The sequence below is a fragment of the Psammomys obesus genome, unplaced genomic scaffold (genome assembly GCF_907164565.1).
Source record: "Psammomys obesus unplaced genomic scaffold, mPsaObe1.curated_primary_1811, whole genome shotgun sequence".
In the NCBI taxonomy this organism is placed as follows: domain Eukaryota; kingdom Metazoa; phylum Chordata; class Mammalia; order Rodentia; family Muridae; genus Psammomys; species Psammomys obesus.
The window spans coordinates 3726779-3736684 of NW_026587556.1; the positions used below are offsets into that span (position 1 = coordinate 3726779).

Here is a 9906-nt window from a genome sequence, read left to right on the forward strand (position 1 = left end):
ACCCAGGATGATCTTTTCTAGATCCCACCATTTGCCTGCAAATTTCATGACTTCCTTGTTTTTAATAGCTGAGTAGTGTTCCATTGTGTAGATGTACCACAATTTCTGTATCTGTCCCCCGTTGAGGGCAGAACTGTATCTTTTAAAAAGCAAAATGACTGTATAAAAGTAGAATATGAAACCAACCTATTTTCTGTTGTGAAAAATTATTTTCTTTTTGAGAATCAGTAGGCATGCTACTTTACGTAAAAGCTGTACAGTTTTCATTTTCCTGAAGTAAAGTCTAAGTTGAGATCTCCTATTTTTCTGGACATATGCCTGTAGCTAACTGGCCTTTATCAACCTTGGTTGTCTTCCAATTTCTCCAAACAGAAAAACAAGATGAAAAGAAGAAAGTGAAGCTTTTTACTGCCACCTAATGTTGGGGAAAAAAAAACAAAAACAGCCACAAGAGTGCAAAATGGAAAAACTTGCATAAAAGCCTTAAGATATATAAGGACAAGAGAACAACATATCCTGGATTGCAGAAAATCCCTGCTGTCGTGGCATTTGCCTTGCTTAGCCTTTGGCCCTCTCACCTTTTCCTCACAGCACTGATTTGAATAAATTAAATGGCCGACATCGGCTCCTTCCATACAGCATTGTGTGTGTTCAGATGTATGTGTGCACACGTGTGTGCAGGTGAGAGCACACATGTGTATAAACACGTGGAAGCAAGAACTTGAGCTCAGTGTCTTCCCCTATCACTCTCCACCATGGATTTTCTGAGAGATCTGCTGGAATTGGAATTACAAAGGACGGTGAGATGCCATGTGGGTACCGGGAACAGAACCCGGAGCAGCCGGCACCCTTAACTGTTGAGTCATCTCTCTAGCCCCAGACTGTATTTTTTTATTAAAGGCAAATGACTGTGTAAAAGTACAACATGCAACCAACCTATTTTATGTTGTGAAAAAGTTATTTCCTGGCAGTTCGGTGAGAGTCTCTCGCGGGACCTAGAGTTTTCTGGTTCAGCTAGACCAGCTGGCTAATGAGCCACAGGGATCTTCCAGTCTGTGCCTCCCTGGGAGTATGGGTGCATGCTGGTGAATCCTGCTTTGTGTGTGTGTTTTGCACGTTGTGCTCGGGCCCTCACACCTGTGTGGCTGGCACTCTACCAACTAAGCCATCTCCCTGGGCCCTGTGCTGAAGAGACCATTGCACTTCGGGGTCTTCCCCTGTGGACCCTGGCTTAGGCACAGACCACATGCAAACACCAATTTCCAAGCACAAAGCGATGCAAAGAGATCCCTTATGAAGCATGGCAAAGAAACAAGGTGGCTAGATCTCGACTGGGCAGAAACAGCAGCACATGGCTTTGCACATATGGATTTTGAGAGGAAGAAGGGGAGGTCTGTGTTAAAATGAGCCAGGACCTGAGGATAAGTTCTGTTCGGGTATTTTAATTAGGGTATTCAAAATAATGAATTTTGATAGCTGGACTTTGATGTTTTGATGGTTGGACATTGGTGATCAGTCTCAGGCATGAGTTAGTGGGCAAAAAAAGGGCTAGACTTTGGTGGCTAGCTTTAGGGGTGTAATTAATGGTTTAGCAAAGGGGGGGAAGAGTAAAAGGCAAAACCTGTCAGCGCCATGTTTGCCCTTCATGTACAGCATTTAGAAAACAAGTGGGGTATGGCTCTCTCAGCTAAGCTCACAGTGACTAAGCCTATGTGCTGCCCCAGCCCTCATTCTTCCCTATCTGACCTTCAGGACCAAGACTCTTAAAAAACCAACTCACATAGTAGTTCTCCTTCCTAAAAACTCAACCACTCCTCAGCTGGAGGCACGCCTCTTCTGCCCTAATTCTTCCGCTGTGCATCCGTGGACACTCTCTTTTTGTTCTGCTCCATGCTTTCACAGCCTTGTATACAGCTGCCTACCCTCCCACCCCATCCTGTTCTGAAACCTTCTCAATGTCTTTATCATTCCCTTTTCTCAACTCACACTTGAATCTTGTCTCCATTCTGTTCTGCTCCAAAGATTACCACCTCAACTCACAATTCTATGATGATAACCAGCTCACTAAGGTATTCAAATTCATTTATTGAATTCTGTCAGTCATACAGTAAATATTTATGAAAACACCTAGAAAGTATGAGTTGCCTTTCCAGGTACTGGGACGCATCAGTGGGCAAAAGAAAGAGGGGAGATGTTTCTGCCCTACGTAAAGAGTAATCATTAAACCATAAGCAAAATAGGTGAGAGATATGAAGTGAATAGAACAGGATAGGGTCAGACTAATAGAGATTGGCTGTGGTAGGAGGGCCTTAAGGGAAGAAGGGGAAGGCTTATTGAGAAGGTCATCTCTTAGCTGACTTACAATGGGTTAAAACCCATCTGAATGAAAAGCCAAAGGAGCAGGAGTGTACTTGTGTGGTATCACGAGTCAGCGGTGTTGGCATACACCTGCAATCCCATTATTCCAAAAAGATGACAACCTGGGTTACAGATGAATTTCAGGCCAGCTCAGGCAACACAGCAAGGTCTTGCTTTAGAAAACAAAACCAACAAACAAAAACCCAGAGGAGGACTAAAAAATATACCCAGACAGCCAAGATCAGTGGGACTCTAGAGCAAAGTGTTTGGGGCACATTAGCAAAGGATGAGGTTTGAGGGTGCAGAGCTGCAGATCACAGGCTGTAGATCACAGGAAGAACATGACTCCTCATGAGAGAGCTCTGCAGGGTTTTTGGCTAAGAAGTGCCATCAGAGTCAGTGCCTTGGGTCGGTTTTCTCACACACACTCTGATTTAGGGGGTTGACAGGAGACTGTTTTGGGGAGCGTCCTAAGTGTGTGGGGAACAGTACTAGGCTGTGAAGGAAATTGGACTAAGATGCTGTGGTCACTGAGGCCATGGGTGGCTCTTCAGCATTGTTCCAGATCTTTCAATACCTGTTCAGCTAGTCACTGGGTGCAGGCTGCCTCAGGGGAAGAGACTGTGTCCCAGGCAAGACAGCTACTTCTAGTCACAGGCAATTCCCAGACATGGACTCTGCACCACGCAGGTTATAATATTCCACCCTCGACGGCAGGGAGCACTTCCAGGCATGTAGCAGCTAGTCTCCAGGGCACCTGTCTGGGTGCTCCCGCGTCTTCAAGGTGTCCACTGCCGCTTGCCTCAGAGCATGCCTGAACCTCACTACGTTTATTATTACCGGGAGGCTCTCCTCATCATTAGCCACCCAGTTCTTGGCTCAGGAGCCTGAATGATCCTGCTGAAACAGATTGGATCTTGTTGTTCCTCTGTGAGAAGCCCATTTAGTAGTCCTCCCATTCATTTCAGAACTAAAGCCAAAATCTGCTTTAAAACCGCAAAGCTAGATCTGAGTCTTGCTAGACCGTTACACTCACCCTCTGCTGTTCTGTTCACCGCTTCTTATATAGCTTCCTTGCTTCTGTGGGGAACTGAAGAGTTTCTGCTTTCTTTCACATCCAGGAGAACCCTGACCCAGTGGCACAGTGAAACTCCAGGAGATTCAGGAAGTCCTGGACTGAGGTGTGAAGAACTGCACTTTCTGGGTAAAAGGTTGCCTTCTGCAGGTCAGCGGACAGGCATTTACTCAGAATAATTCAACTACTGGCTAGGAATGCAAAAGTAATCATTTAAGTCAGTGTTTCTCAACCTATCCGTTGTAAGCAACTGCCAGGACAATTAGAGGAACAGTGTCCCCTAGTGGAGTGCTTTGCCTGCATGTATGAATGCTTACCAGCCTGCCTGGTGTCCTCAGAGGTCAGAGAGGGAGATCATCAGACCCCCTCTAAAGGCTGTTAAGGTGGTTGTGAGCTGCCATGTCAGGGCTGGAAACCAAACCTGGATCCCCTGCAAGAGCATCAAGTGCTTTAACCACTGAGCCATCTGTCTAGCCCCCACCATAGTTTTAAAACAGAGAAAACTCTACCGTTGAGGGGCTGGAAAAAATGGTTCTGTAGTTAAGAGTCTGTTCTGCTCTTGCGAAGGCCCTGGGTTCGGGTCCCAGCACCCACAACAGGTAGCTTATCAGCACCTATATTCCATCCCAAGGAATCAGATGCCCTGTTCTAGCCTCTGTTGTATGTGACTATTAATATTTACTATTGGTTTATCTTTTATTAATGCTGCTGTTAATCTTCAACAGCTGTATACCCAAATCACCACACAGAGACTGGGATTTATTTAATTAACCCAGAACACAATGCTGGGCAATAGCTACTCCATCCTAAACCTCCAGACCCTCATAGTTTCCTAACATTTGGATTCACCCATTATACTTGCTTTTTGTGAAATCTTAGGTCAGGTTCATTCTCCACGTCATTCCAAGATCTCTCTCCTGCTTCTCTTCTCCCAGCTCTCATCTCCTCTCTCCTCCTACTCTTTTCCTGTCCTCTGGCTCCTCCCCTCTCCTGCCTACTCCTTCCTCTCTATTGCTCATCATTGTGGCTGGTTGGTTTATTTTGTCACGTTTACACAAAGTTGAGACAGGTGATGCTTAGAAAAAGTATCACAATGCAATGTCCGGATTGAAACCAGAGAGTGGGGGAGAGAAATAAGCATTTGAATGAACAAGGGTAAAGTGTATCCCAAAAGATTATACCAACAAGCCTCCAAGGGCACTTGTACTTATGGATATACACCCTCACACAGACACACCATGTACTTACACACCATGTAAAAACTAAATCTTAAAATGTGTAGAAATTCTTCCTTACTGCATTATATACACACATCTGGGAAAGGAGTGTACAGAAGTTAGTGTCATCTGCCGAACAGCCACATGCTTGATCCTTTAATTCTGTTTTCCTTAAAAAGAAAAAAAAAATGTTCTTTCTTGTCTCCAGGACTCCTCTATGTAGGGGTCCTAGAGTTACCCCGGAGTGTTGAGACAGTATTCACTCAAGTTTTCAGGGCACGCTGTGCTTAGCCAGCGCTCAGATGATTCCCTACGATCCTAGCCTCCTGGTAGTCACCATGTGCTCTGTGCACCGGTATTTTCTACACAGCTCCTCTGTGACCAATTTACTAACCCAGGAGTGCCAGAGTCCACTTCGTCATTACAGCATCTGCCATCTAAGCAGTACAGAAAGCAGACTCTTCAGCCACCCACCATCAAGCCTCCAGATGACCCCAGCCCTTGCTGACTGCAACTCTGAGAGCCTGAACCAGAACTGGGCTCCCAAATTCCGGAGCTGTAGTGAAGTGTGAGGTACTAAATGACTTCTCTTAACTATCCTGGATTTGTGATGGGTAACAAATATACAAGTCCCCTCCCTTCTTGTACAGCATCAACCCAAGGCCGCCTACTAGTAGGCAGACGCTCTACCATTGAGCTTCATCCCCCACTCAAATTTCTTTTAACAGAAACAAAGGTTGACTATGTGAGTTAAATTAGTATTTCATTAAGTCCATACAACAGATTAAACTGAAATGATTAAACCGAATAAAAATTTCAGATAAAAAAACATAAACGTTGCAAAGATAGCCAAAGAAAAGCTATCTTAAGGGGCCAAGGAGATCTTGCCGCTTTTCCTGAGGATCCGGTTTCAGTTCCCAGCATCCACATCAGGTGGCTCACAACCACCTGAAACTCCAGCTCCAGGGGACAGGATAGACCTTCGTGGCCTGGCACACACAAATGAAAAGAAAATCAAACAAATCTTAAAAAAAAAAAAAAAAAAGAAAAAGAAAATCATAAAAGTAGTGTCGGGCTGGGGGTGTAGCTCAGTTGGTAGGGTAGCTTGCCTAGCATGGATAAAGCCTAGGTTCCATCTCAAAGCACCAATTAACACATGCAGTGGCTCAGCGCACTCTGCACTTTCCAGGTGAAGACAGGATCAAGGTCATCCTAGACTGCATAATTTCAGTCAACTCCATGAGACACTGTGTATGTATGTGTGTGTGCGTGCGCGTGTAGGACAGCAATTAACACTAAACTTTCCGATACTAAACCGCCATTCAGCGGCATTCTAACGCTGGCTGGAGGTGGATCTTTTGGAAACTCGGCGCTCTCGGACGTCTGGTCACCTCTCGTGGAAACTTTTCAAAGCCACCCGGTAGCGGCTGCTCTCCTTCCCGTCCTTCGAACAGTTACCCTAGCGAGGGGCGCGCAGGCGCCCAGGACCAGGGGCTGCAGAAGCCTCCAGGTCCGCGATTCTCCTCCGCCCTGGCTTTCCACAGCGAGGTTCGGCGCTTGCCATCTCCTCACCGGGCGCTGCTAACTGGAGGGAAGCCGGGAACTCCCCGCAACACAGCGCTCAGGCTTCCCGCCGCCCTCTTTAAGGTAACAGGTCCGAGGAGCGCAGCACTGTCTCGTCCAGCGAGGAGGCGCCACGGCAAACCTGCCCCGGCTGGGCAACCACTCCTCGAGGTCACGCGTCCTGCATCCCGGTCCACCGCTGAGGGGCTCGGACTGCACACTCGCCAGTGACGCGTAGGGTTCGCGTTCGCAGCGCGCGCCTCAACCACCAGGGAGCACGCGCTTGGAGGGCGGCCGCGCATGCTCCGTACGCCTCCAAGGAACAGCGGCCCGAAGAGAAACGCGCGTGCTCCGTGTGCACTTCGCCTCCGCCAGCGTCGTGGAACCGAAAGCGCATAGCACCATGGGGAATGTAGTTTCTAGGGCTCAGAATCTCAGGCACGCCTTCCTTCTGGGCTCAGCGCAGGACTACCGCTCCCGGGCTCCTTCCGGCAGTCAGGAGCGTGCGGGGACGCGGCCTGAAGGGCTGGGAGGGGAGAGCGAGGAGGGCGGAGCCAGTGGGCAGGCCGCGCGCGCGCGCGGGGGCGGGGCCTCGACCGCAGAGCCGCTGCTGCTCGCGGTCCGGACCTTAGGCGCGAGCCGGGGAGGCAACGCCGAACGCGGGCTCGAACGCTGCCGGTGGCGCTCGGTGTTCTTAGGCTCCTCCCCCATCGCTTATCGGCCGGGACGCGGGAGGTCGCGGCGCGCGGCGGGGCCACGAGGTGGTGCGGGCGGGGGCGGCCAATGCGAAACTGGCTGGTGCTGCTGTGCCCGTGCGTGCTCGGGGCCGCGCTGCACCTCTGGCACCTCTGGCTGCGCTCCCCGCCGCGCCCCCGCGCCTCCGGGCCCGGCGCGGCAGGTGAGGTGAGGGGTTCGGCGGCTGCGCGCGTGGGAGGCCGCGGGGACGGCTGGAGGGGCCCAGGGTGGGCGCGGACGTCCCGGGACAGACGGAACAAACGGTTCTTTTCATGGGCGTCGGGCTGACTCGACTGTGCGTCCCTTAGCGTGGGCTCAGCGGCCCACGTCGTGGTCCAGGGCCTTGGTCACAACTTTGGGGGGCGGGGGCTTGGAGGCCCCGCGAGCGCGCCGGTGCTGACGGCGCTGCCTTTGCGGGTCAGGACTCACTTTGCAGCGAGGAGGGACCGAGGGTACTTTGTGTTCTCTGATCGTGAGGTGAGCCAGGGAAGCCCATCTAGACGTGAGCTAGGACACAGCTGTGAGAAGAGGCTTCCCTGCGGTTCTGCTTGGGTAGCTTACTAATGGAGGATCCTAGGAATACTGGATTCTGAGCTAACTTTCGCGTCCATTTGTTCTCAGACTTCATCTCCCGCGGGAGTGAAAGCTTTGTTGTCGTTCGCTTCACCGGTGCTTGTCCAGAATGGGTGTCCAGCGTTGTCCTGCCACCCTAAACACTACCTTAGTGTCTCTTCTTCTAGTTTTTCCCTGAGAGCTTATATAAAGAGAACTGGATAGCTATTTTAAAGGTAGCGTAGTGCTTGTTTTATTTTTTAGCTGCGTTAGGATTTATCTAACCACTTCGTATCCAGACAGCTGTTTTCTTTTCGGAAAGTTTTAAAACAGGCCTTCCCGGTCATCACAGAGCTATCCAAGTCTTATACCGTATTTAGCAATCCTCAGAACTCTCCGGCTTTTACCAGATTACACTGTGGTTATTTTAGTAATGATTTTTTTTTTTTTCCTATTAGACAGACCACCAGACTGAGAAGAATAACCGCTTGAGTGGTGTAGTGAAAGTACACCGTTAGAAGTGTATTTAGCTTGCTAAGCAGGTGGGGCTTTTACAGACCAGATGAGAAACGGATCATATGTATGAAGTGCCTTGCTACTTAACATCTGTTGGGGTTCTGTTTTATATACCCAACTCCCCCTCCCCCCAAAAAAAGATGAGTGAGTAGCTGGAATCTGTTTGCAGACCCACTGTAGAATATATATGACAACAGCAGTCTTTTGGGATTCAGCACGATAAACCTTGCCTTTGCGCTTGTATTTAAGTGAGCCTGCAAGCAATTTTGGGGTTTGAAGCAGATTTCTCCTGATGCTCCAGGCTTATGCATTTAAGCTAGACTAGATTGAGGAGGCAAACTATAGGAAGGGTCAGGGTTATATAGGGTCATACTAGTTGTAAAAATTAATTTTGTTTTGATACTGGAGCTTTGTCAGATAATCTGTTTTAATATAAAGCCAGACAGATTCCTATCCCACTCTTCTCCCTTAGCACTTCAAAACAAAAGCAGACATATTTTGATTTGCAAAATATATTTTTTATTGCAAAAAAATCCCCAGTTTTTGTTTTTGTTTTTTTTCCTGTTTTGCTGTTGAAATATTTAAAACATTTGGGCATTTTTACTTTCTGAGCCCATACATAAAGGCTAAAACCTGAGCTTTACATTTATATGCATGCGTGCATGCGTGTGTGTATGTGAGAGAGACAGATTGCTCCTGTGGGAGTGTATACGTGTGTCTGTGTGTCTGTGTGTTTGTGTATATGTTCTTGTACATTGGTATTTCACAGAGCTCTTGTAAAAGTCAAAGGACAACTTACAAGTCAGTTCTCTCCTTCCACCATATTGGAATTCTGGGAATCAAACTCTGAACATCAGATCTGGCAAGTCCTTTGACTGATGAACCATTTCATTAGCCCAGTAATTTTTAAAATTAATTTATTTATTTATTAGTTTATTCATTTTGTATCTCTGCTGTAGCCCCCTCCCAATCCCACCTTCCCTCCCTCTTCTCCTCCCATTCCTCTCCAGTCCACTGATAGGGGAGGTCCTCCTTCCCTTCTATCTGACCCTACCCTATCGGGTCTCATCAGGACTGGCTGCATTGTCTTCCTCTGTGGCCTGGTAAGCCTGCTCCCCCCTCAGGAGGAGGTGATTAAAGAACCAGCCACTTTAAAGAACCATTAAAGAACCTGCACATATGTGCAGGGGTTTTAGGTTATCTCCAAGAATGGTCCTTGGTTGGAGTATCAGTCTCAGAAAAGACCTCTGGGCCCAGAATTTTTGGTTCTGTTGCTCTCCTTGTGGAGCTCCTGTCCCATCCAGATCTTTCTATCTCCTCCTCCTTTCATAAGATTTCCTGTACTATACCCAAAGTTTGGCTATGAGTCTCAGCATCTGCTTTGATACCCTGCAGGGTAGAGTCTTTCAGAAGCCCAGTAATATTTTGAAAGGGAAATTTACCTTCCCTGAATATTTGAAAAGTCCTCCTGGCTAACAGTTGGTTCAGCCAACAGTAGAGAGCTGCTGGGCCATCTTCTCTTGTAGTTTGGAATTAGCAAATAATTAAAATCAAGTGTTAACCATCTAACGGGAAGATAGCATAAGACTATAAATGTAAATGTCATGGGGATGGTGAGTATGATGAGGGAAAAATGAAGCAGTTTCTACGAGTTACATTAAACAGATCAAGGAAGGCTTCTATGCAGAGGTGACAGTTGAGCAAGGACCTGAGGGAAGTGAGTGAGTCATGTAGTAGTAAGATTAGTAACTTTTCTACTGTGGTGACTTTAAGCAGCTGAAACCAGCCAGGGAGCACAACTGGTGAGGAGGAAATAGAGCACACCGGAGGCGCAGACAGGAAAGGAAAAGATAGCCTTTGGACCAGGGAACACTAACTGTGACTCGGCTA

General features: G+C 48.0%; 1 protein-coding gene across 2 annotated transcripts in view; it reads left to right on the plus strand.

Annotated features, from left to right (window-relative positions):
* Positions 1-6797: 6797 nt before the first annotated feature.
* B3galnt2 (beta-1,3-N-acetylgalactosaminyltransferase 2) overlaps positions 6798-9906 on the plus strand; it is a 41333-nt gene continuing 38224 nt past the window's right edge. For both annotated transcript variants that reach the window (XM_055603952.1, XM_055603953.1), the window contains exon 1: positions 6798-7111. In XM_055603952.1, coding sequence (XP_055459927.1) covers positions 6997-7111 — 115 coding nt within the window. In that variant the 5' untranslated portion in view covers positions 6798-6996. The remainder of the gene's footprint in view (positions 7112-9906) is intronic.